At 54.3% G+C, this 26869-nt stretch overlaps 1 protein-coding gene and 3 non-coding genes across 4 annotated transcripts in view; 2 read left to right on the forward strand and 2 right to left on the reverse strand.

Moving 5' to 3' along the window:
• Positions 1-1578: 1578 nt before the first annotated feature.
• On the reverse strand, positions 1579-1650 carry TRNAC-GCA. Its single transcript has one exon. It is a non-coding gene; the product is annotated as a tRNA-Cys (tRNA).
• A 3755-nt stretch (positions 1651-5405) lies between these two features.
• On the forward strand, positions 5406-5477 carry TRNAC-GCA. Its single transcript has one exon. It is a non-coding gene; the product is annotated as a tRNA-Cys (tRNA).
• Positions 5478-7179: 1702 nt separating this feature from the next.
• TRNAC-GCA lies at positions 7180-7251 on the reverse strand. The gene has a single exon. It is a non-coding gene; the product is annotated as a tRNA-Cys (tRNA).
• An 873-nt stretch (positions 7252-8124) lies between these two features.
• Positions 8125-26869, forward strand: part of LASP1 (LIM and SH3 protein 1) — a 34885-nt gene continuing 16140 nt past the window's right edge. Inside the window, 3 exon segments of the mRNA XM_032871467.1 lie at positions 8125-8193; positions 15266-15360; positions 24762-24846. Coding sequence (XP_032727358.1) covers positions 8125-8193; positions 15266-15360; positions 24762-24846 — 249 coding nt within the window.

The following is a 26869-nucleotide window of genomic DNA, read 5'->3' on the forward strand; positions in this document are numbered from 1 at the left end:
AACCAGATGGCTTCAGTTGTCTCTTTGCTAACCACTCCCCTGTCTCTATCTCCAGCCCAGACATTTCTGCATAGCTCTCACCAATGTATGGAAATGGTGATTGGGAAACCTCCACCCCACAGGCACTTCAAACCTGGCATGTCCAAAGCAGAAATCCTCATTTTGCCAGGAAATCTGCTCTTCTGACTGCAATTATTTATTTTTTCTTCTTTTTGACTTTTTAAAGTAAACAATGGGCCCCACACGGGGCTCAAACTCACAACCCCAAGATCAATGATTGTATTCTCTACCAACTGAGCCACCCAGGTTCCCCTGTATTAGTCTTCTCAGTTGGTGCTACCACCAATGTCTGACCATAACATTCCATTGCTTAAAACCCCGTGCTGGCCTTCTAGTGCTTATAGAATAAAGTCTAAGCTCCTTAGCACAGTATGGGCATCTCCTCCTGAAATGGCTTACTTTCTCTCTGGCCTCATCTTCAATCACCTTTCCTCTTACACTTCATTCTCCAGAAACACCAAACTGCTTAGGATTTCAGGACTCTTGCTTTATCCTTCTGTTCTTCAACATTGTACTCAAATGTCATGTCTTCCCTGTGCCATTTTGCAACCCCAGGATGCTCTCCCCTGAGCCATCTCTTTACTTAAGAGTCTGGTTCTCAAATTTTCATCTGAAGATCCCTTAACATTATTAAATTATTGAGAACCCCAAAGAGGTTTTGTTTATGTAGGTTGTATCTACTGACATTGACCAGACTAGCCATGAAAACTGTGAAATGTTGGGACGCCTGGGTGGCTCAGTGGGTTAAAGCCTCTGCCTTCAGCTCAGGTCATGATCTCAGGGTCCTAGGATGGATCTGGTCCGCATCTGGCTCTCTGCTCAGCAGGGATCCTGCTTCCCCTTCTCTGCCTGCCTCTCTGCCTACTTGTGATCTCTGTCTGTCAAATAAATAAATAAAATCCTTTAAAAAACAAACTGTGAAATATTTAAGCATTTGTTAATTCACTGAGGATAATAAGTCCACTGCCTATTAAAAAAATACATAACATTTTAACATGAAAAATACATGTTTCCAAACAAAAATAATTTAATGAGAAGAGTGACTTTGCTTTATATGCTTTTGGAGATCCCTTTAATGTCTGGCTTAATGGAAGACACCTGGATTTTCATGTTCCCACACTTAATCTGTCATGATAGCACAAACTGTGGCAGCCTTAGAAAAGCTCTACTGTGTACTCATGAAAAAACAAGAAACAGATCATGTAGTCTTATAAAATTAGCTTTTCTCTTGCTACAAAGGGTCCCGGAGACCCCCAGAAGAAATGCCCACAGACCATATTTGGGAACTGACCTGGACAGAGAACCCCGGAATGGTTGCAGACATTGTCACCTTATAGAGTAACTGCTCTGTTTTCACGTTGACTCAGGTATCAGAACCTGGAATCCTTGGTGCTGCAGCTTACTACTTTTTGTACTTACAGAACACTGCAGAATGGACAGGAGGATGCCTGCTTGGTTAGCATCGCATCTCTTTTCTCTCCTGGTCTGGAGGGCGGTAAGGCTTAAAAGTGAATACCGAGGGGGCACCCGGATTTGAACCGGGGACCTCTTGATCTGCAGTCAAATGCTCTACCCCTGAGCTATACCCCCTCTGCTGGAAGGAAAGGAATTATACTTTAATTGTAGTGTTTGCTGACCAGTCCTTCAGTGATTAATAATAGTTTAGTACCTGTGATTGACTGTTTCAGGTTTCCCGGGGTGATGCAAAGATCCAAAATGAGATTTCAGAGGGATTCTGGACCCAAGTGGCAGGGGAGGAATGTGAGGCCTGCTCTGACCCAGGCTTGAAGGTTCTGTGTAGGTGCTTGTGGACAGGATTCCCTCTTTCCATCAACTATAGGCTTTTCTTACCTCTGGCGTCTGGGAATTCTTCCGTGCATTGCCTGCATCCCAAGCTGTCCTAAATCCCCAGCCCAGTGCTTTGTGCAAGAGAGAAAACGTTTCCCCTGTTCTTCTTCAGACCCTCCCTGCTCCTGTACCAGAAGAACCTCTCTTGTCCCCATTCTCTGCATCTTCTTCAGTCACTTCCTCTCCCTTGGTTTCTTCAAACATCAACAGGTTTCCCCTACATCGGAAAGCCCTTCCATGGCTTTGTACAGCTGTGGTCGCCTGCACATTTCTTCTTTCTCGCTACCCATTTTTTAGAAAGCCAGTGACTTCATTTCTTTCAACATCATCGACCTATCTCTGCAGTTCTGCTACTCGACATTTCCTTCCTGTCAGCAATCCCCCCCTACCCCCCAATCCCCCCGCCCCGGACTACGTATCTTGGTTCTCCAACTGGATTGTAAATTCCTTGAGGGCAGGGATCACTTTGCATTCCTCCTTGTTTTCCCAGAGTAGCTGGCACTGTTGCCTGGTTCATTATACGCCCTAGTTGGTACTTGCCAAGCCAAATCAGTCCTGATTAAACTCAACCATCACATTATACCCAGCTAGCACCTAAGCCGCTGAATTTTGCTGGAGAAGAGCTCACAAGGCCCGCATCAACTCATCAATCTCAAACAGCCTAGGCTTCCCCGTCTAGTATTCCTACACCACTGGCTGGCTAGGTTCATGTTCTCAGTCTCCAAAATGTCTATTCCACATACGTTCTCCTGTCTCCAACCTCCCACATCTTATCTCTTTTCATTAGCTTTGCCGAAGAGCTGGCTCTTTCTTCCATTTTGGAGAAAATCGGAATCAGTCGGAAGCAGTGGTGTGCTGGTAAATGGCAAACAACTAACTGGCTTCAAAGGACCTGGTTTATAGCATTTGCTAATTCCCATGGTGCAAATATCCCCACCTGCCAATTTCAAGCTACCACAAGGAAGTCAACTGGCTTTTAAAATTCCTGAAAATCCAGTCATCAGTTCTCAGAAGGAGCATGAGCCAAGTCTAGCACACTTCTGGGATTGACTTCCTTCTTCCTCAACTCCCCACTGTATACTGACAACTCACAAAATTACATTTCCAGCCCAGACCTCTCTCTGGTCCCCAGAATTCACTGGGTCTTCAACTGCATGCTTACCATCCCGTCTTCGATATCTATGGGGCATCTCACCCTTAACATGTGGAGCCATAATAGCATGTGAGGTCCATGAGGGCAGGGCATTATACTGTCCTACTCTGTGTTTAAGAGTTTTAAAAAGAAACTTAATTTTTTTTTCTCCTCTAAGCTTACTCCTTTCCCAGTGTTCTTTATCTCAGGAAACCACACCATCATCCACCCAGATGGGGGACAAAAAAGAAGAGTCGCTTTTGATTCTTTTCTTTCGCTCTTCTTCCTCAAGCCATCCAAAGTAGAGGAAGCATGTAACTCCCCGTCTGTGGCCCATTTGGAGGCCCACACTCCTCTCCAGCTCTGCTGTTCCCATGGCAGTAGGCTAAATAATGGCCCTCCAGATATGTCCATGTCCCCCACCCCTTGTGCATCTGTTAGCTTATAAAAGACAGATGTGGTTGCAGTTAAAAATCTTGAGTTGGGGAGATTATCCTGGGCAATGTGGATAAGCTCAATGGAATCACAAGGGTCCTTCTAAGAGAGAAGCCGGAGGATCAGAGTCAGAGACAGAGAGAAGATGTAAGGATGGATGTGGCGGAGATCAGAGGGCAAGAAGATACTATCCTGGCTTTGGACATGGAGGAAGGGGCCATGAACCCAGAAATGCGGGTGACTTCTGGAAGCTGTGAAAGCCAAGGGAACTGAGGCTCTCCTAAAGCCTCCAAAAGAATACAGACACGTCAACACCTTGAGTTTAGCCCCGTACATTTGATCTTGGAATTCTGACCTGCAGAAGTGTAAGATGATATTTTTGTGTTGTTTTAAGGAAATAAGTTTGTGGTGGTTGGTTACAGCGGCAATAGAAAGTAAGCACACTATTGTAGTTAGTCTAAGACACCATCACCATCTCTCACCTCCACTATGCAAGAGAATCCTAACCTGTCTCTCCATGTCCATCTTTTTCCTCTCCTTTGTGGTAAGCACACTTAACATGAGATTTACCCTCTTCACAGATTTTTTAAAGATTTTATTTGTTTGTTGGTTTGTTTATTCGAGAGAGAGAGAGAGAGAGAGTGTGTGTGTGTGTGTGTGTGTGTGTGCGTGGGTGTCAGCAGGGGGAGGTGGAGAGGGAGAGCCAGAGAATCTCAAGCAAACTCTGTTCTGAGCATGGACTCTGAGGTGGGGCTTAATCTCACAACCCTGAGATCATGACCTGAGCAGAAATGGAGCCAAGAGCTGGACGCTCAATGACTGAGCCACCCAGATGTCCCTTTGCAGATTTTTAAGTGTACAATACAATATTGTTAACTATAGGCACAATATTGTAAAGCAGAGCTCTAGAACTTACTCCTCTTGTATACCTGAAACTTCATACCCATTGCTTAGCAACTCCCCATATTTCTTTCCTCATCCCTGGCCACCACCATTCTACTCTCTGCTTCTATGAGTTTGACTGTCTTAGATACCTCATCTAGGTGAATTATTCAGTGTTTGTCCTTCTGTGATTGGCTCATTTCACTTAGCATAATTCCCATGTCGTCAAATACTGCAAAATTTCCTGCCTTTTCAAGGCATAGTAATATTCCATTGTATGTATTCTCTATGTCCATTCTTGGATCCCTATACATCCTGCCCTCAGAAGTGTGGGTGATGATTTCAAATCCCCACTCAAAACCGTCCAACGGCTGCCTTTTCATCCATTTGGAATAAAATCCAAACTCCTTACCTTGGGTTACAAGGCCCTCACTGGCCCTGGCTACCTGTCCAGCTCTTTTGAATTGCCCTTCCCTTGTCCACCTCTCCTCCCACTCTGGCTCTAGGGACATGGCATTAGTCATTCTCGCTACTTAGAAAGCATGTTTTCCCAGGTAGCCAGTGTCCCTTTCATGTCTTTCAGATCCAAACTCTCTAGTTTCTGGTTTGTCTTCACTAGATTTTTAATTCGGTGTGAGTGAGAACGGAAAATATATTCTGCACCTAAAGGGGAGTAGTTGCTCCATAAAAAGAGAGAGTGACCACTAGAAAGTATAGCCAGGGGACGTCTCCCAGTGATGTCCTGCTAGCTGGTGTTTGTATTCTTCTTAGAGAGACCAGGGAAAAGGATTCCCTATCAAGTTTTGCAAAAGATTGTTTTCTGACTTCTTTGGGTAAAGAGATGGAGTCTGTTTTGGAAAAGGCAGATTGGTACCTGACTTCACATGTTTTCAAAATGTCACATCTTCAATTGGTGTTTTAGTTCTGTTCTTCCTTACTAGAAAATTCAGTATTACCTAGCGGGAAGAAACAAACTTCCAACAAAGAATTTTCAAGATGAAAAATTTAGATTGCAGTAAAGAGAATTTAACAAGCTCTTGCCAGCAGAGGGGGTATAGCTCAGTGGTAGAGCATTTGACTGCAGATCAAGAGGTCCCCGGTTCAAATCCGGGTGCCCCCTTGGTTACCTTTACTGTTTTTCACAGTTGTTCAGGTGTGACCCCAATATCTAAGGTTCTGAATACCTGTGTGACCCCAATATCTGCAGGTTCTGAATACAAAACTGTTTGGAATCCCTGTCTCTTCCACTTGGCTGATTTCACCTAGTAGCTACCTCTTCCTTGTACCTGAGAAGCAAGCAGTAACATCCCAGAGGTTGAACAGTGATTATTACTCTGTCTTATGATATAACTCAACGCAGTGGCAAGAAGCCCACTTGTGGATGAAAGATGGGATCAAACTATTTTCATCTCTGAGACTGAGATCTATTGGTTTAATGTTAATTACAGGTTGTTTTTTTTTTGGGGGGGGGTAACAGTGGAGTGCCCCGTGGGGGAGGTAATATTATTTAGCCTTATTCATATTCTGACGGAGGAGACTAAGAGAACAGAATCCACATTCAGAAGGTTTATTTACATTCTTGAGAAGTTTGAGTCCCAGCACAGAGGGAAGACATGTCAAAAGTACATGGTTTTCTCCTTCTTTATATTATTCAAAGGGAGGGCTTTGGTCTGACAAAAGTGCGGGTGGTAAGCCTGAGGCCTGGTGTCCAGAAAAGGGGTGAAAAGCTGGCTATTCCTTCGGATTGGGCTCTGCTCAGTCTCCATGTCCTGGCTTTTTTAACGCCTCTCACAGTTATGAGAGCCATGGGGAAAAATGCGCCTGAGGATTCCCTAGGGGCTCCCAAGGATGACACAATCAGATTCCGGGTTTAAAATATCACAGCTGCCCCCTGATCCAGGCAGCATGTCTCTCCCTTTCTCCTTTATTTTTCCTTTTTTTGGGCAAAACCTAGTCGAGGGGGCCGCCCTTGCTGCTTTCACACATCATTCCCCCGTGACCCAACAATGGTAACTGTCAGTCAGGAAGCCAACGGAGATATCTGGCCTACCTTCAGGTTGTGAAACTCCATTGCCTCCTAGTGCTAGTTCAGTGGTTCTCAAAGTGTGGCCCCTGACCACCAGCGGCGGGAGCCCCCAGGAACTGGTTTCAAATGCAAATTCTTTGAAGTTCCCCTCCAGGCTCAGAAACGGGACTCAATAAGGTCTTCCGGTAATTCTGGCGCACGCTGGAGTTTGAGAGTCACCGAATCGGCATATATCCGTTTGCATCCGGACGTAACTTTATTTTTGTAAATTAAAATGAGCCGGTGGGTGTGCATTCGCCGTTTTAACATTCTTGAAGCGCGTTCCCTCTGCCTGTGTCACGAACAATAGGGAGGGGTGGATACAGCAGGTCCATGACACCTGACTTAAGAAAGAAAGTTGAAGTTGGGGAAAGGTTGTGTTTGCGGGTTTCCCTCTTTTGACCATCCACCTCCCCCATCGGAAACGGAAAGCCAAGTTGGGGGAGTAATCCTGTCCTCCGACCCGGGCGCCTCGAACTGCCTGACACACTTGAGGCTGCTGGCGGCGGCCCCAGAGATCGTGACAATTCTGGCGCGGATAATAGGGAGTTGCAGGTTTTGAACTTGATTTGTGCGCGCACGCACTCCTCCTTCAGCTGGGTACAAAGCAAAATCGAAAGCTTTCTGCTAAGGTTAGGAAAGTGAGGAAGGCATTTGTAAAATAAATCAACTTTGGGTTTTCTTTCAACCTAGGATCCAATTCACCTGTAAGTACAATTCGCGAAATGCTCATCTCAAGGTGAAGGAAAAGCCACGAAGGGGGCACCCGGATTTGAACCAGGGACCTCTTGATCTGCAGTCAAATGCTCTACCACTGAGCTATACCCCCAAGCCGCTGCTGCGCCCGGACACGGCTCTTTTGGGTACTAAAACACTGCTACCCGGAGGGTAGAGAGTAAGACCAAGGAGAAAGGGATGAAGGAAGAAAGGGGGGGGCCAGGCGGAAAACAGAAGGTGTCGGGACCCGGAGAACCCCAGGAAAGCTGCAAGGCAGAGCGCAGGGAAGGAAGAACCGGCCAGGGCTGCCCTGCGCCGCGTCCGGGCTGTAGGGACGGGTTCCGCCCTACAAATGTGGGAAAGGATGTGGGGGAAGGGAGGCTAAAGGAGGGGCGGGGTAGGGGCTTCCCGTTCCGTCCGCAGGTTCACGCCAGGTATCGACCAGCACAAAGGAAAGTCCCCGAATCTGGTGAATCCAATCCCGCGTTCGGAAGGGTTCCAGCCCCCACCCTCGACGGGTGCGAGAGATTGGCCCGCCTCTCGCAGCCCGGGCGCCCCAGATGTGCAGCCACACCGGCTGCGCGCCGCCTCCAGCGCCAACGGGTCTCTGGCCTCCGGGCGCACTTCTCGCGGGCATCTTCTGCTACGGAGCGCCCGCTGACGGGGGACCCTCGAGACGCACCTAGGCGCGCGCCCCGGGCCCCGCCGCCCTCCCCGGAATCCGCCCCCGCGCAGCCCCACGTAGCCCGGGAAGCGCGCCGCCCGTGCGCGCCCCTGCCCGCGGCGCGTCCCCGCCCCGGTGCAGCCCCTCCTCCCCGCTGTGTTTATTAGGGGAAGGAGGGCGGAGGCGGAGGCCAGTTCCTAGCTCCAGCCGCCGTCGCCGCTGCCTGAGTAGTTGCACCCGCGGCCGCCTCCCGCCAGCTCGCTCCGGGGAAAGAGAACGCGCGCGAGCTCGGGCGTCCCCGCCCCAGCCCTTCCCGGAGCCATGAATCCCAACTGCGCCCGGTGCGGCAAGATCGTGTACCCCACGGAGAAGGTGAACTGTCTGGATAAGGTGAGCCCCGGGATCGGGAGGCACGTCGTTGCAATCCCCGAGCAATGCTTCGGATTAGGGGAGGAGAGAAGGGCCGGGTCTGTGCCGCCTCATCCCCACGATCCCGGGAGGAGGGACGGAGGGCGGTGTCATGGGGTGTGGGGACAGACCCCAGCCTGGAAACCGGGAGATCTGCGGCGCGGCAAGGAGTCCACGCGTGGCGGCAGCCACTACTGGCGAATAGTAGAGCTCTGTGCCCTGAGGCTGGGAGGACGGAAGAGGAGTAGGGTGGCCAGGCCCCGGGGTGGGGGGGTAGGGGGTGGGGGAAGGTTAGGGGTGCAGTCCCGCCCCCTAGGGCCGGGAGAGTGAGAGGAGACGGCCGCTCCCTCTCCCCGCCGCGCTGAGCGCCAAGTAGGCGGAAGCGCGGGTCGCTGGGGGAGGGGGCGACGGGGGGGCGGGGCAGAGGCTGGGGGGCCCAGCGAAACCGTCAGCTCTGGCCGCAAATGGCCGGACTTCATGGCCTGGAGACCGGGGGCGGGGGCTATCAGCCGGCGAGTGTTGCATCTGGTGAACTGGGCTTTGAATAAGGACCCAAGCCCCACTGCAAGACCCCCCTTTTTTGGACGACTTGCACCCCCCTCGGTGGTTCCGCGCTTAATGGACTAGCGGACTTCCTCCATAGCTTCCCAGCCCCCACCTCAAATTAGAAGCCAACTCCCGGGGCTGGGCTGCCCAGCCAGAGCGGGGCGGGGTCGGGTGCTGGAGTAGGGTGGAGGGTGCTTTGCAGAGATCTCCTGAAATTGTGCTCAGAGCCTGAGACCGGCTTGTAGAACAAAGAGCTAACTTTTCAAAGCAGGTTTCCCCAATGGAGGGTGGGGTTGGCTGAGTTCAGGGGAAGCCAAGAAAAGGGGGAGGTGTTAGGGAGAGCGAAAGGTGGCCTTCTAGAAATTCACTGTCCCCTAGGGGCCCTTATGCGTCGTCACTCCCCCCCCCCATCCATGTTAGACTTGTTCATCTGGTTGCTATTATACTTTTGGAGGGGGGTGAAGAGTAGAACTGGGTGTTTCCAGCAGTTTGGGGTAGGATCTGGCCTTGTAAGCTCCCTAAGATCCTAAGGCGATGCCTCCCCTTTGCATCTTCTCCCCATTCTGGAGGAGAAGTCTCTGTGATTTTATCTCCTTCCTTGGCAGGCCTTTCACCCACCTCCCAATGCTGACCCCAGATCCAGATACCCCTCTGATTTGTCTGAACTGTTAGGGGTTGAGGGGCATGGGATAGAAGAAGGGTGCAGAGCCCTGGGGCCAACTTCATTGAGCACCTGGAGCCAGGTTTTGTTTGGGAAAGGATAGTTCATTGGCTACTTTCTGTCTCTTCCCTCCCCCTTGGGATTGGAGCTTCCCCGGTGATCTTTAGCCTCTGAGTCAGGGCAGTGGGAGTAGGGCTCCCAGGTCCTGAAATAAAATTGAACTTGCTCTTGGAGGAAGGAGATACATGGGCATATGGGATACATGGGCATATGTATGTGTTTCTGCTTTTCATTGTCTTTCCTGGGTTTGGCTGGGCAGAAGAGGAGGGCCATATTGTGGGCATAAGCAGTGGGGGTGTTGAGCTTCCCAAAGACCCTGCCAGCTTCTGGGGGGCAGGACTTGAGCTTGGAGGCACAGACTGAAGAGCTAACTGTCCTTGCACATTGGGGTTTTGCCTGTTTTGGCCTCTGCATCTTGCATTTTGGCCTCTGCGTTCCATGTGCCGCAAATCCCCCCCCCCCCCCCCCCTTCTCTCCCTAGCCACGAACTGGGAAGAGGCTGTAGGCTCTTTGACCTGTATAAGGCAGAAGCTATATATGGTGGAGGGATTGCTAGGCCAGAAGTTGGGAAACTTGGTCTTAGTTCCGGGTCTGCTCCCACCAGCTTTATGAATGGCTTTAGGCCTCAGTATTCACCATCTGTCTTATGGGTATGAATGATTCATTTCCTTGGAGGTGGGGCAGTGTACTAAAGTGCCTGCAGGGGATGTGGTACATGCAGTCTTTGTCCTGCCTGTCTTTCTGGGATACTCGGTCCAGCCCCACATCCAGCTCCCTTATAGTCTTTTGGTGCTGGGTGCCAGAGGTGAGGGGGTAGGGATTCTATAAGGTGCTTCTCCAGGGGTTCTCTTGCCCTACCTAGAAGAAGACATTCAGGTGGGGTTGCCCTGAGAAGTGGAAGTTGGTTCTTCCTCCTTTTTAGAGCCCTCCTTACAGGTGGCAGCCTTGGGGAGACCTGTGGCCCCAGCTCCACTGAGCAGCAGGCCTAGAATATTCAGGTGTAAGACTTACTCCTCTCAACTCTCTCTATACAGTAAGGACAGGTGCTTGGACTAGGGACCTGGTGCCCAGACGACCGAGACCTGGGAGGGGGAAGCATTCCGTCTCATAGGTGTGGTTGCTAAAACTTCCCAAGGCCTCCCATTTACTATAGGGGAGTGTCAAATTAGACGCATTTCACTATGATTTCCCTGTGGTACATAGCTCACCTTGTGACCCAGAGCACAAGCAACGTCCTTAAATGTTAGCTTTTTCTTCTCCCTGAGACTTACCTCTCAAAGGCTTAGGTGGGTAAAGGCTGTGTCACCTCTGAAGGCCACCCTGCCCCCAACCTGTCCCCAATCTGCAGCTCCCAGCATGCTTTGCATGCTGAATAAATATGCATTGCTGTTGATGGCATTTGAGGAGGGAGGTCGGAATGTGCTTTCCCAGAGGACTTCTAGGCTTAGAGTTGGGGGAGAAATGGGGTGACCTCATTCACTCATTCATTCAGCAAATATTTATTGATCACCTGCTTTGTGCCGGGCTCTCTGAATGGTTGCTGTGGGGCCTTTGGGGAGGAGGGGAGTCTGTGTCTCAGAACTTCCTCGACGTTTGGAGAAGGTTGGAGTTTTGTCCTGGACCCTGCTGGGGAAGCATTTGTATCTGGGGATCTGATGCTGTCCCCTGGCTTACTTTGCCAGGACCCTGAAAACTGGTGGAGACATTTGGGAGGGGTAGAGGATTGGTGGACTGCTCCGTCCCCTTGGAACACCTTGGCCAGAGGGCGCTGTGCTCTGGTGGTCTGAACCACCCCGCCACAGGGGGCAGCAAGGTAGAAGGTGGCTGGGCTAGACGTGAGAGAGGACAAGTCGGATAGCCGCGGTGCCCCACTTTCCTAGCTGAAGCTCAGTGCACCCCACGATCGTCGTGACCATCCGTTCACAGTAGCTACTACTGACTGACGCGCCAGGTTCCGTCTTCACAAAACAGATGTGATTGCTCCTGTAAATTATGAACCCCGTCCGTGGAGGCTCCGACATCATGTGGCTGTTCCCCCTCAGCCAGAGCTGGAATTCAAATCTAAAGTTCTTTGTGCTCAGCTTTTCTGTCTGTTCTGTGTTTGCAAAAGGTACTTTGATTTACACGTCTCCTAATGTCCTTGGTGGTCCACTTCCTGACCCCTGCCTGAGGAATGTTCTGGGCCTGGGCTCCTGTGTGGAGCTGGGGCACTGGGAATGGTAATCTCCCCCTCGAGAATTGGGGAGGTGCAGCCAGGGTCTGTGCCTTTAAGCCAGTAGCCCAGGTGGCCAGCAGAGCTAGGGTGGTGACCCCAGCCTGGCCAGGGTATAGCTGGTGTTGTTCCCAGAGGAGGGAGTCTCTGTAACCCTTGGCAACAGGAAGGGAGGGGACGGCTTCACCCTCTAACCCTGACTCATGGCCACCCCGGGCAGCCTGGGCTAGGCGCAGAGGGCAAGGTGCCAGGCTGCAGGCACAGTGACCTGAGGTTTGCCACGTCCCGCTCCCCCAGAGCCGTGAGAACCCCTTCCCCCCGCTGCACAGTGCTTCCAGAGAGAGAGGCTGGCCCAAGCCTCCACCAGTGTGGGGGATCTGGCTTCTGCCCGCATCAGCCTCCATTTGCCTTCTTGTGGAATGGGTCTGCAGTGGAGCAGATGGCAGCTTTAGAGGTGCAGGTGGAGGAGCGTCGTGGGCACCTCTGGAGCCTGGAGAGGGGCTGAGAGGCTTCTAACTGGCCCCCCAGCTCTGGTTTTTGTGACAAGGGAAACAGCGGACTTCCTACAGGCAGCAGGAAGGATTAGAGCAGTGCCCAGAGGTGTACTTTGCTCCCCTGAGGCTAGAGTCTCAGGCATGCCTCTCTGAAATCTACCTGGGGCCTCCAGGAAAGGGTGGGGGATCTCTGGCTCTGGGCCAGGGCAGCGATCGTTGCAGTGGAGGGAGGCAGACAGGTCATTGTGGGGCTATACTGACTGATTTCCCTGCGTCCTTTACCAGACCTGATGGAAACAGGGATGGGGTGCCCTTCATCTTGGGATCCCCTTGGGTTCCCCAGCTCCAGCTTGACCCCCAGGGGCCATCGTCTGCTCCCCCTTCCACTCCTCCCCTCCCCTGTCCAAAGAGGACACAGTAGTCGGAGCTACTGGATTTTCTTTAACCTTGGAGCTCTCCCCTAGAGGGAGGAGGGAAATGACTGGAAGCGGCTCTCCCTGCCGGGCTTGGAGCCTGCATCTGGGTCACCCCGTCCCTTGCACGCCCCCGCCGCGCACCTCCATGAGACCACTCTGTAGGCAGGGAGCCTGAGATCAGTAGCGCCGCTGGAGGCCGTCAGTCCACTCTCCTTTCCATGATCCCACTCCTGAGCCCCCCACTGCTTCTCGCCCGACGGAGTATGGGGTCTCTGAGGGTGAGGGGGGATGAACCGTCCATGGAAATGGGCGCCTTCCCCTCCTGGGGGCTTCCCTTCCTCCAGAAGGCAGCTGGGAGGTTTCTTGTGGCAGTCTTGTACCCCCAGCCTTTCCAGTATGCCCTGCCCCCTTCCTGAGGGGTTCGCCAGCCCCCTGCCCCCCCGGTGCGGGGACCTGGCTATCTCCTTCTTGCCCTGTGTCTCCCCCAAGTCAGTCAGGAGGCAGCTTTGGAGGTCCCCAGTCCTAGGACAGTGCATATTCCTGCGTATGTGAGTGTGAAAGTGGGTCATGGTCCGGATTCCAGAGAATGTTTTTCCTGGCAGGCCCCTGAGGGGGTGGCGGGGAGGTGGAGGCCCAGGCAAGGGGCCTGTGCCGCTAGGCAGGCAGAGGCCGGCAGACTGGGTGGTGACAGGGCTGGGGCACTCTGCCAGCACCTCCCAGGCACTGGGGTAGAGAGGGGGGCTGTCACTTGGGGGCACTGATGGGGGGCCGGGACTACCCTGGTCTCGTTTTTCCAGCCAGGTTGTGTGTGTAGGGGTTTCGTACTGGGAGGAGTTGGGGCTGGGCTCTGGGATAGGCCCAGGTGGGGGTAAAGGCCAAGCTGACAGCAGCCATGCCTTTGCTTCCAGATTTCCTGCTGGCCTTCTTCCGTAAAGAGTGGATCTCCTACCACTTCATTTACTCCTCCACTTTGGGCCAGTCTCCTTGGTAGGGAAAGTGGCTCTTACCCCCAGATTATCCCCTCGTTTCTGGTTGAGGGGGGCCAGGGTTGAGGAGGTGGTATCCTAGCCTCTCAGCTTCCATTTTTCTGCCCCCCCTCCTCCAGAGTGACCCAGGAGCGCCCCTTGGCTGGGCAACACATTTGGAAGAGCACTGACTAGGGGGAATTCCTTGACACGGGGCTGAGAGCCAGCTCTGTGCTGGGCACCTCCAGAAGTCTCCCCCTAGGCCTTTCCCTGGCTTCCGGCCTCCTTCTCTGAGGGGTCAGGAGTGCCTTCCTCTGACCACTAGGAAATGGGGCAGAGAGGGGCCAGCCAGGTCAGCAGATAGCCCAGATTCTGGGATCCTGGAAGCTGGACTCCAGGTTGGTGTTGATCTCTTTCTGGGCTGCCTGGGGCAGGATCTCTATTTCCCTGGCAGGGGATTGCCTGCCAGTGAGGATCAACATTTCTCAGGATGGGGGCACTTCTGTTGCACCAGTCCCCCTTCGCTCCTCGTCTTCCCTGTTCCCCTCGTGTTCCCTGTCCCACCCCATGGTTTGCTCCCTTCATTTGCACGTGCGCCGTAGCTGTGGTTGGGCCAGTAGAGGCACCCCACCCCCTGCCTGCTCCCCAGCACACACAGACCTCCACTGGGAGCTGCTGAGCCCCTGGGGGTGGGTTTATACCTGTCGCAGTGCCCAGCACCTAACGTTCCAGAGGGGCCAAGCTGAGTGCTTGTGCTGAGTGCTGTATAGGTGATCTCTTTCTTTCTTTCTTTTTTTTTTTTTTTAAGATTTTATTTATTTATTTGACACAGAGAGAGTGATCACAAGTAGGCAGAGAGGCAAACAGAGAGAGTGGGGGAAGCAGGCTCCCTGTCAAGCAGAGAGCCCGATGTGGGGCTCGATCCCGGGACCCTGAGATCATGACCTGAGCCGAAGGCAGAGGCTTAACCCACTGAGCCACCCAGGCGCCCCTGTATAGGTGATTCCTCATTGACTCCTCATTGTTACGTGGAAATGGCTTAGGGGCCTGGGCCCTGACTTGATGTCCCCACTGCGCCATAAGCCTCCAAGCAGAGCTCTGTAGTGCCTCCAGGGACAGCGAGCCCCTGTGGGGGGCTCTCCTACCAGTTCCCTGGCTGGATCTGGGAGAAGGGTGAGGGAAGGTAGAAAGGGCATGGGTGTGGTGACCAGAGCTTGGGGCACTCACCACACCGTGGTCACAGGGAGCCCCAAGGAGGTGGGAGGTGACAGCAGGAACAGCCTTGCGGTGGGGGTGGGGCTGGAGTGGGAGTAAGGCGTGCCAGGCTTCCTGCCCAGGACATGGCCACTGGGCCCGCCTCCGTCGGCTTCTCTAGACCTTGTCAAGGCCGCAGAGCTGCCCCTTCAAGTTCAGCAGTGATGGCTTCTTAGCAACCCTGGTGCAACTTTGCATCAGCAATGAGGCTTCTCCAGCTTGCGGTGGGGGGGGGGGCGGCGGTGCGGGCGGCAGAAGTGGTCTGGGGGAGGCGGAACCAACCTTCTGGGGGCCTTTTCCCCCCACTCACCCAGCATGTCTGCCGGAGCCTGTGACCTGAGGCTGTGATCCAGTCCCTGGGACGGAGTGCTCCTTCCTAGGGCCCGAGTCCCCCTTCTCTGAGTCCCAGTGTCTCACAGCTGTGCTCCCTCTGCCTCTGTCCCCAGTTCTGGCACAAAGCATGCTTCCACTGCGAGACCTGCAAGATGACACTCAACATGAAGAACTACAAGGGCTACGAGAAGACCCCCTACTGCAACGCGTGAGTCCTGCCGCCCTCCCCCCTCCTACCCTCTACTGCAATGTGTGAGTCCCCCCCCCTCCTGTTTGGGGATATTGCCCAGCACTGCCGCAGGAATAAGCATTCATCACCTTTAGTCCTCACCTGGGCAGGATGAAGTAAGGGCAGCTCATAGGCCCTTTTTACAGGGAGGGAAACTGAGGCTGGGGAAGGGAATGGACTTGCCCGCAATGATGTGGCCAGTGAGAGGCTGGTTCAGACCCAGTAACCATGCTGCTCTCTGCTAGGCAAGCATGTTCCCTCCACTGCGCCCTACTGTGAGAGAGGGGCCCTACGTGGCCCTTGAGGACACGGTGCTCTGCCCTGTTGTGTTTGCCTTCCCTCATTTCTTTATCTCCCCTGCCCCCTGTCAGAGGGTCGGCGCCCTAGGCTTTGGGGGCTTCTGGCTCTAGCCCTTCCTGATGTTTGCCCCCTGAAAACTGGGGGCAGCCTGCAGGGGGTCCTGGCCCCAGGGTTAGATCTCTTCCCTCCTGGCTGTAGAATCCTTGTCCTTCCCAGTGGAGTTGGCTGGCTCTGTTCCTGCTGCACTGAGACCTACTGGGACCTGCTGCCTGTCCTGCTGCAGGGAGGTAGGGAGAGGTGGGGTGCGACTCTATCCGGCATACCCCCTTCCCATCCTGGGCAGTTCCAGAAAATTCGCCGCCTTCAAGTTGACCTCCTGTGTAGCAAGTGTAAACTCTGTGTGGGGGCTGCCACGTGTGTGTGACCTCACGGCACCCTTAGCAGATGAAGGCTTTAAAAGGTCAAGTTACTAAGTAGCGGCAACATGAAAATTCAGAAAAAGCCAGGATCTGACTTGAGTCCTGGCTTTTTCTCAGTCAGGAGGCTCTTCGCAGCTGAAGTTGACCAAGGAGGGGAACCATGGGACTTGGCTAAAAGGTCTGGGGGGCTGAAACCCCTTTGAAAGGCTGTCTCTTGCTTATAGCACCCCAGTCACCTCTTAACCTCACCGTGTCTTGTCCCTGGGGTTTGGACATCCATCAGGCACTTAACTGCCTGCCTGCTGTTCTATGCCAACCTGTGCCAGGTGCTGGAGAAGCAGATTGACCAAAATCTCCAGCTGAGGAAGCAGCTTGGTCATTGTCCCTTCTGCGCGAGACTGGGGCACTGGGAAGGTTGCCCCTGGGTAGAAGGAGGGTCACAGCCTGGTCCTGGCTCTTCTGCAGCTGCCTCTGCTTTTCTATTAGCTTCCACGGATCCTCTTCCCCCACCAACCCCCCCCACCCCCCAAGGGAAATGGGACATTCTTAGAATTCTTAAGGGCTCGCACAAGCCCTGATTCTCTGCCACTTCCTCCCTCCGTTGGGGAGTGGGGTGGGGTTCAGTGAAGCCAGAGGCCAGGGGCAGTTTAACTCCTTCGTGGCTGGACCACGTGAAGCTGGATTCCGGGCCCCAAGGCTCCTTTGGGGGCATCTGCTGAGCCTCTGTCCCTCCAAGACCGAAGTGTGGCAGAGCCCCGAGCCTGGCGTGGGTGGCAGGGATTGATGCTTTCTCATGTCTCTGCCTCGGACTCTAGTAGCCTAGAATTCAGTGAGCGATGGGAGTTGGCGAGAGAAATCAGAGGCTTATCCTTGTTTTCTCCATATCTTCTCAGCCTAGTGCCAGAGTCCCAGCTTAGCTGTTCAGCCTTCTCCCAGAGAGGTCACAGTAAGTGGGGTGAGGGCTCCTGCAGGTGGTGGGGTCTCCAGGGAGGGACAGAAGATGAAGCATCTCTTCCTGGGTGCTGTTTCCCCGAGGTTCTTGCCACCCCCCTCCCCGCCCTGCCTGAGAAGCAGGTTGGCCCCTCATTCCCCCAGGCCTTTCTCACTTCAGCTGGGAGGGCGTCTGCTGAGCAGTGGGTCTGGCCCGCACACCTGATCTGGTGAGTCCAGAAGAAGCCAAATGTAGTAGGCCTGGCCTGCAGGAAGTACCCTCTGCACCTGTCTGACCTTCAGTTTCTCCCCTGTCATGGATGCCGGGTGTCTTAGGGATATCTTAGGGATGCCGGTCCCTAGACCAAAGAGGGCGAGCCCCTGCCACGGGCCAGGCCGCCCTGTGCTCTCACAGGGCTCTTATTCCCTCCTGTTTCCTTTCTGCCTTTGGCCCCATCCTTCAGTGGCATTCAGGTTTCTAAATCTTGGGGTTTCCCAGGGGATAGCTGTGCCCTCACCCTGCTCCCGGCCTTGCCTTGTAGACCTCAGGCCTGGCTTGCTTCCTTCTCAGCCCCTCTGGGTCTTCCCCAGAGGGGCTGGTGATCTCTCCTGGCACTTTGCCAGGGAGTGGGACTGTCCCCCTTGGTGGGTGAGGGTGTGACTTTGGTGTGCAGGGAGGCTTCTATGGTGTGCCTATTTTTGGCCAGTCCCTGAGCCAGAATCTTGCAGGGGGAGGTGGTCAAGAGAGAAGAAGGCTGGCTGTCATTCCCTGGTGGCTTCTCAAGACTGAGATTTTAAAATGTTCCAGAAAGTGACTGTGAGCAGCAAAAAGGCCTCTTCTGTTTCTCTCCTTGCACCAGACTTGTTTCAGGGTAAGACAGGAAAGAGAACTCAGGCGAGAGCTTACAGCCAGCCTGCTGGGCGGTCAGGGGCCCCTACAGACGGGGCCTTAATAAACACGTGCCTCGTGCGTATCCAGACGCACATGCTTGGGTGTGGGGCTGGGGAGAAATGCCAAGGAGTCAGATGGAATGGGCGGCGTGTGTGTTCACAGTTCCCGGGCCCAGACACCCTGGCACTGCTGTGGCAAGGGAGAGGTGTGCCTTTCCGCTTTTGCACAGTGGCTGCAGGTACAAGAACCACCCTCAAATGCTTTCGCGAAACTTCTAGGTAGGTGGGGCTCCCTCTAACCTGCTGGCTCCCTTGTTTAGAGAAACATTTATGCCCTCGATTATTTGTTTTGTAAACTATGTTTTGTGAAAGTGGGGCTGATGTGTCCACACCCACAAACCTGTCCCTTTGTCTCCATGCACATAGTCCAGGAATGTGGAGGTCATGGGTGGGTGGGGTGCGAGTGGGGAGAAATGGGCCTGTTCCCTCCTCCTTGGGAGCCAGGAGTTCACGGAGGCCGCACACGCCAGGCAGAGAGGGTAACCAGCTTTTGGGGGTGTTGAGTGTGGAAGTGGACATGGGCTGGGGAAGGAAGGGAGGACACTCAGAAGCACCTTCCCCACTTCTTCACTGACTGCAGACTTCCAGATCCTTCTCTCAGTTTCCTTGAGCTGTATGGTGAGGGGCTGAAGAGGGCGGATGGAGATGGCCGACTCTGGAGAACAAGGGACTGTCCCCCTGCTCCTTCCCTCAGGTGTCAGAGTGTGGGGTGGGGCTTGTGCTCCTGGGGTTGCCGGCTCAGAATGTCTCTGGGTTCTAACAAACTGTCCCGAATCCCAGCTACACTTAGGGATGGGGCATTGGTGGGTAAATCGGGGACTAGGGCCTGGAGTTTTCCTACTTCCTTCTTTCCTGCCTCTGATTGGGAACAGTAGGATCAAATGTCCCAGGGAGCAGGTGCAGTGCTGGCTGGGAGCGGGGGTGAGGGGTGTGTGTGTGATGTGTGTTTGGAATGGAGAAGGCAGACTCAAAGGGCCAGTACCCCCCCCCGCCACCACCACCACACTCATCCCTAAAGCCTTACACTCAGAGATGTTGGGGCCTCAAGGGACCTCAGGGATTTGTTTCCTAACTGCCCATTTTAGAGATGAGGAAACTGAGGCCCAGTGTTTGCATGCCTTCCCCACCTTGGCAGAATCATTTCTCTTTATGTACTCTGCCATCAGGGATGGGTACCAGCTTTGATTTTTCATCCTGTCTTTCATGCCTGAGGGCTGGTAAGTTCTTCTTCATGTCTGGCCTTGATCTTTCTGGCTGCTCATTTTTTTTTTCCCTCTGGTCAAACAATGCTTCCTTGTTGCTTCCTGTCCCCACCATTTCAGCCCCTTAGGCCTGGGGGACGGGTGAGAAACTGGGTTAGAAAGGAGCCCCCCCCCCCAACATGGGCAGTTTTCCCAGCAGGGGAATCAGCAGCTCCTTCCACAGGCAGGATGTAGGGGCTGGGTTTTTGTTTTGTTTTTTTTTTTCTTTTGGTAAAACCAAAGGCTCCTTGTTGCTTTTGTTGATGTATTTTTGTTCCTCCCTGAACAAAAAGCTGTGGTTTTTGAAGGGGTCTAAGGCTGGAAGGGGCCAGGTTGCTTGTAGAAAGGGGGAGCGGGCTTTCAGGATCTCTGGTCTATTCTGGTTCTGGCTCTGCCTCTGGAATGCTGCTGAGGGTAGGAGCGGAGCAGGGCTGTGTCCTCTAAGCTATCCCTGTCACCAGTGTGTCTATAGCAGGAGCCTCAGCTTCTCAGCATCCTCCCCGCCCTCCTTGCCCTTCTGAACAGGAAGCTGACTCAGAGGTCCTTAGGGCAAACCCAGGAGAGGCAGAGGACCCTTCTCCTACATCCATGCAGGTCACTCTCCCCTCTGTAGACACCTGCTTTAGAAAAGTTTTTTTTTTTTTAAGATTTTTATTTATTTGACAGATCACAAGTAGGCAGAGGCAGGCAGAGAGAGGGGGAAGCAGGCTCCCCTCAATGCGGGGCTTGATCCAAGGACCCTGAGATCATGACCTGAGCTGAAGGCAGAGGCTTAACCCACTGAGCCACCCAGGCGCCCCTGCTTTAGAAAAGTATTAAGGAGTAAGTGGCTTCTGACTGTCTACCAGCCTTCTGACTCCCAGAGGGTGTCATAATGACCAATCTTAGGAACTGGTTGGGCTTGAAAGATAAAGAACTTTGCTCGAGACCCACCCTGCTAAGTGCATCTTTCCCCAGAGCTCTGGGAGCTAGCGGTGTGGGCTGGGGTCCATCTGAGAGAGATGTCAGCGTCTCCCTAGATGGCCGGGGCCCTTGTCGGGAGGGGGAGTGCACTGGGCAAAGTCTTTGTCCTTGACACTGAGCATCAGTTTCTTTATCTGTAAAATGGGCACGATGATAATGCCTGCCTTTTCCAGCCCAAAGCCTTGTGGCGGATTTCAAGAGAGAAGGGGCACAGGACATAGTCTTATCAAGAAGTCACTTGGTGTGCCTGTAAATTCTCGCAGAGGTCCTCGCCGCTGCCATCCACTGCCTGATTGACCTGCTGGTCCCTGTCCTTGCCCTCATAGCTGCTAGATCCCTTCCCCTGGCCTCCCGCTCTACCCCCAAGGCTTCCCTTCCTAGTGGCCTTGGGCTGTCTCCATGCCCCTCTCTTCCCCAGAGCAGCTGATGCAGCAGTCAGAGGCGGGGAGGGACATCACTGAGGGCCCACTGCTGGGAGAAATAAACAAGGGGCTGGGTGCGGCCTGGCCCCAGAAGGGACAAAGAACAGCTGTGCTCTGCACCGAGCTCCAGGTAGGGTTGGGACACCCAGTTCTTCCCACCCTGGACCCGGGCTGTTGGTGGGGCTGGGGTCCCAGCAGGGTCACTAGCTGAGGTGGTAACCCCTCGTGACCTCAGCGGCCTCAGCACCCTGCACTGGCTTCCACTCACATCCGTTCATCCTGACTGGGATCTGTGGGTGATGGGTGGGGAGAGCTCCAGCCTAGGGACAGAGAGGGATGGAAAAGGTAGAATTCCCAGCAGTTATCTCTGGAAGCAGGTCAGCTCAGTTGCAGGCTTCTTGGAAGGCAGTTGTGTGGGTGGGGGAAGGGCACAGCACCCACATTTGTGCATCCTCCCTCCCACCCCGAAACACACTCGTGGCACCTGTCTTCCTTACTGACACTGTCTGCGAGGATCCTGAGTTCGCAGCCTCCTGGTGTTGCCCTCCTGGGCTCCTCTGCGGCTGAGGACACCCTCGAGTCTGCGCCTCTCCCCCCACCCCCACAGCCTCTCTCTGTCTGCTTCTGCTCTGCTCTCCTGCCTGGAGCTGAGGATGGGGTTGCCATGGGAACCTGAAGCGTAGTGAGCAGGGGAAGGGAAAGGCAGGGTTGTCTCGCCAGGGGCCCGGGAATGTGGGGAGGGGACAGGTTTGACCTAGCAGGAGGAAGAGATGTCTGCCTGCCCTCCTCTGGTCCAGGGTTGGGGTCCAGGAGGCAGCGGGCTAAGAGATTGGAGGTTTTGGAGCTCCTCTTTAATCTGTTTAATCTGATGCAGGATTAAAATCTTCCCCCTCTTTCCCCCCCTTCCCTCCAGATTAAGCTGCGTGAGCGTCTAGGCTGGTCTCCCCTTCCCTTCTGATGGGATTGGCTGTGGGGGGCTGAGATCTGTGGGTCATGGTGGTTCCAAAGTGAAGGTGAAACACCTGACGGTCCCATCCAGAGGCCCTTGCTGCGTGTTGCAGGGGTGGGGGGCTGTCCTAATACTGCTCTGGTGCAGCGACAGAGACAGGGACCCACCGGCCCCTGCATCTCGGAGACACGCGCCACTGCGGAGGGCCCGTCTCTGTATTCTGTGGGTTTGAGGAACAAGGGAGCAGAGTAACTGCAGAGTAGCGGTGGGGAGGGGGGCGCATGTCAGCCACCTGTGTCGGGCTGTCCTTGGGCCACCAGAACTGGCACTCCATGTTAAACCTTGGACATTCAGGCAGATGGGAAAGCCCAGGTGTGTAGACTGGCTTGGGAGCACATGTGTTTGCTGCCCGCCACCCTTCCCCACCCGGTGCTGAGTGGCGTCATCTGGAAACTGGCCAGAGCTGCCCGGGAGGTCTTCCCCTTGGTCCCCCTGCTTTAGGAGCCCACCTCCCTTCTCTACCAGTGATGCTCTCCTTTCCACACCCCCTACCCCGTGACATCTGCAGCACCTGCGGACACCTTCACACCTTCTGAAGGGCCCTGATGTGGTGGGAGGGTCCTGTCTCCAGCCTTCCCTCCTAGGCCTTCAGGGCCAGCCAGTTCTGCTAGAGATCCTAACTTGGATCCCTCCTGCCCGTCTCTTCCTAATCTCCAGTAACAGACTCCCAGTGGGCCCTCCCTTTTTCTGGAACTGCGGAGGAATTTTGAATGGAGCACTTGGGCTGTGGGTGGCCCAGCTTTCCTGTGGTAGCCTTAGCCTCACCAGCTGTAGGCACCTGTGTTTACTTTTCTGTCCTCTCCCTCCCTCGCTCTGCAGAGCGCTCGGCCTAACTGGGAGGCAGGACCCAGGTGGGGCAGGGGAGGCTGGGGGAGGGGCACAGCTGGGCGCACCTGGGTCCTGGACAGTGAAACTAGCCCAGGAAGAAAAGGATATGCTGAACTCACCCAGCGAGTCCGTGGCAGGGCCAGAGCCCAGCTCTGTGTCTAGTCACCCCTCCCCCACCTTGGTTTGGGTTCCACAAACCCCAGTCCTGCCCTTCACAAGTGGTGGCTCGGGGAAGTCATGAGTCGCAGGTAGCTCTTGCTCAGGGCGACTCACCCCCCGCCCCATGAACCTTCCAGCTTTGGTGAGCACACAGTAGGAGGGCAGCTCACGTCCAGCTCTAGGGCCTGTCTGCCAGGCCAGCCAGGGTTGAACATGCCTGGAAGGAGGCGCTCCACTACTTACCTGAGGACAGTCTGTGATGCGGGGATCTGCAGGTGGTCACGGTCGTGGTGAGATGTCCGTCACCCAGGGCTGCAAATGGCCAGACCTCAGCTCCTGCTCAGAGAAGCCGCTGGCCAACCCTTGAGGTATCTGGAGCCCACGTGGACCCGCAGCCATTTCCCATTCCAGCACATTCCCACAGACCAGTGACTCAGGGCTGCCGCTCCTCTAGCTGGTTTGCTGGGGACCTTTGGCATGACCCAGGGGGACGTGAGAGACTCAAGTTCTAGTCTTGACCCAGCTTCAGTGCCTGGTGGGACTTTCATTTATCCAACACACAGTTTGTTAACACCAGGTTCTGTTTGAAGGAGTTTGGGATAAATCTGTGGACAAAAGAGACCAGAAACCCCTCACATCATAGAGAAGTAGAGAGAGGACAAGAAACCAGTGTGATAAATAAATGAATTATGAAATCAGCTAAGTGCTAAGTGCCTTGTATCACAACACTGTTTCCTCTTCTGGGAATTGAGGGGACACGACCTGCCTGATCCTGGAGGTCCCTGTGGGTTTTCCTCTGAGGGCTGCCCTGGGTCCTGTTTACCTCCAAGCCAGCCCTCTTTCTGGGGCACAGGCTCCTGGTCTGCCTTGTGTCTGGGGTCGGGAGTTTGGTTCAGGATGCTGGGCCCTGGGGACACGGGGTACAAATTTAGACGCCATGACTTACTGGCCCCATGCCTTGGCCACATTGTTTAACTTGTCTGAACCTCAGTTCTCCCTTCTGTCAAAGCAGGAAAATAGGGCATTTGTGGGGATTTGATGAACTGAGACACTGGGCAAACATCAGCCATTGTTAGAGCGTTACCTGTCACTTGAGGGCCTCAAGCTGATTTTCTGACGTCAAGCCAATGTCTCACCTACCTTCCAGTTAAGTAAGACCACGTTAGCCCTTCATAACACCACTCTGGATTGTGTGCATTTTCTCTCTTACCACCTCCTCCAGGAAGCTCCCCACTTCCCCCCAACCCTGGATATGCATGTCCCATTCCCCTTTACTACTTTTTTTTTAAAGGTTTTTATTTTATTTATTTATTTTTTAAAAGGTGTTATTTATTTATTTGACAGAGAGATCACAAGTAGGCAGAGAGGCAGGCAGAGAGAGGGGAAAGCAGGCTCCCCACTGAGCAGAGAGCACGATGTGGGTGGGGTTCGATCCCAGGACCCTGAGATCATGACCTGAGCTGAAGGCAGAGGCTTAACCCACTGGGCCACCCAGGCGCCCCTAAGTTTTTATTTTAATCACCCAGTGCTCATCACAAGGGCACTCTTTAGTCCCCATCACGTTTTTCACCATCTCCCAACCACCTGCCCCCTGGTTAGCCATCAGTTTGTTCTCTGGAGTTAAGAGTCTGTTTCTTGGTTTGTCTCTCTCTTTTTTCCCTTTGCTCGGTCTGTTTCATTTCCTTTCTCCTTTACTTCTGTCTCCACATCCCTCCTGCCCTTCCTCTGCTTGGTTGGTCTCTATTTCTGCCTTTAGCTGGATGCTTTGTTCTGGCCGCTGGCTGGTGGGGCTGTCCTGGGCAGCCCAGGCCTCTCAACCCCTCTGGATGCTAGATTCTAAGACATGGATTCTCTCCAAACAAGGGCCATCTGAAACCCTCAGACACTGTCCCCAGGGCCTTCCGTTGGCTCAGGACAGCTCTCCATGGCCAGCCAGCCCCTCAGGCCTGATATGTCTTCCTGGTTCGGCCCCTGCCAAGTCTGAGACATGCTTGCCTCCCCTCAGCCAAGGCTGGTACACATCGTGGTCCTGCTGCTGGGCAGGGCAGAGGCTGCCCATGAATAAGAGGAAGTTTCTAGGGGAGTCAGGCCTGTGAGAAGCCCAGAGGTTCCTACCCCTTCCCCAGAGTGACCTTCACTCTTTCTTTCTGTTCCTCAGACACTACCCCAAGCAGTCCTTCACCATGGTGGCTGACACCCCGGAAAACCTCCGTCTCAAGCAACAGAGTGAGCTCCAGAGTCAGGTGAGGGGGCGGGGCAGGCCCTGTGGCCTGGGAGAGCGGGGTGTTGTAACCCCTGGGTTTGGCAAGGGCTCCTTCCTCCTCCCCACTGTGGTTACTCAGCAGGGCCGAGGTGCTGAAATCCTGGCATTTGCCATGTCTCCCTGCCCCCACCCCTGCTCCTGGTTACTTCATATTTCCTGACCTTATCAAAGGAGTGGAGGAAGTGGGTTCGAGAGGTATGGGTGTCTGATTCTCTCTGCTCCAGAAATTTCTTGTGGGGCCTCTGAAGCCCGCCTCTCCAAGAAGCTGTTCCCTTCTCCCTCCTCTCCACTCATACCCCCCTCAAAGGAGGGGACTCACCTCTGCAGGCTCATGCCATCGGAGGTCCGCCCTTCCTTTATGGCCATAGGCAAGACTCTGAATTTAGGGGACAGTGAGGAATAAGCAAAGAATCCAGAGTCCTGGGCCCTGAACAGGACATTCTATCTGGAGGTCTGGGAGGGCTTCTGGGACCAGCCTGGCCTGGACTTTGGGGGAATGGGGCTTCTACAAGGACCCCTTGAGGGACTTAGCCAAGTGGGCAGGGTGCCCAGGGCCAGGAAAATGTTGCAGGCAGAGGATCCCCCTGAGGCCACGGGGGAATCTCTCCTGATCCCCCTGGAGTGGGCTTCCTGCTGTCTGGCGTTTATAGGACCTCTCTAGGTCCTTGTGTCCCAGGAGGTCCTGTGAGAGAGAACCAGCCCTATGCTCCCGAGGGCATGTGTCCTCTGGCAGCTGGGAGGAAGGTGCTGTTTCTCCCGTGGTACAGATGAGGAAACAGCCCAGAGACATGAGAGGACTTGCTAAGATCATACGGGGTAGCGGCAGGGATGGGAAGACTGTTGACTGCTCTGGTCTTGAGTGCCGAATGCCGTGGGCATCTGAGTGCCCTTGGTTCTCACAAGCCTGAGCCCTTGGCAGGATCACCCCCACTCCAAGAAAGAAGGAAGGGATCCTACGGACTTTAAAGGCCGGTTTGTCGAATCCTGAGACTTGGGTTCTTTCCAGTGTTCCACCCAGCTCCCTCAGGAGAACTTATCTCTACCTTGATAATAAACACATTAGTTCCTGGTACTGCTGACAATTATAGCTTAGCACGGTGCTTATAGTTACTTTTTGCCTCATTCATCCTTGACCGCACTCTGGGAGCCATCAGATGGGGGAATGCAGGCTTTGCCTGTTGACACACAGCGAGTGAAGTTTCAGGATCCGGACTCTGGTTTTTCCACTCCCAAGTACAGTGATCTTGACCATGTACAGTCCCGATGAGGTGTGAGGCGTAAGCCTCGTGCGTGTCCCACAACAGCCAGGAGCAAGGAGGGGAAGCTGGTTTTTCCCTAGGCGGCATCTTGCAGCTGCCAGCCCGGATGCGGACCCTGCCGGGCGTGAAACCCACAGTTGGCGGGGAGCTGGTATGGACACCGGGCCTCTGCCCGTGGAGGAGGGCACGGGCGGTCCAGCTGGCAGGGAGAGGGGCTGAGGCAGCCCTGGGGCCTGGACTGGATCTGTACGTGGAAGATTTTGGCCAGACTCTAGCTGGCTGTTGACGACCACCTGGGACTCCCCCATCCTGGAGAGGGGCCCCCTGGGGCCAGAGGTGGAGGGGGCTTTGGGGAGTGTACAGGCCACAGCGTCTAGGGTGACCTGTACTCACTCCACAGCTTGAGAGGGGCAGTCAGAACCCCAAGTGGTGGGGGTCCCAACAGGGGAACCCGAAAGAAGAGATGTGGGAGGGGCTGTCAGGTGTTTGGAAAGGTGCAGCTCCCAGAGGTGTGTGAGTGTGTGTGCACACACTAAGGCAGAGGGAAGGACAGACACACACACACACCCCTACTCTCAAGAGGAGAAATTCAAACCCTGTTAATTCCCTTAGCTTTTGTCAGTCCCACAAAGGTACGGGCTGTAGCCCTTTCTGGCCCTGGAACCAGATCCCTGAGGGGCGGGGTATGTAGGAGGAAGCAGCAGGAGCTCAGGCTCCCCCTGTGCTCCTCAGGCCCCCTCTGCC

This window comes from Lontra canadensis, unplaced genomic scaffold (genome assembly GCF_010015895.1).
Source record: "Lontra canadensis isolate GAN:19392208 unplaced genomic scaffold, GSC_riverotter_1.0 scaffold43, whole genome shotgun sequence".
In the NCBI taxonomy this organism is placed as follows: Eukaryota; Metazoa; Chordata; class Mammalia; order Carnivora; family Mustelidae; genus Lontra; species Lontra canadensis.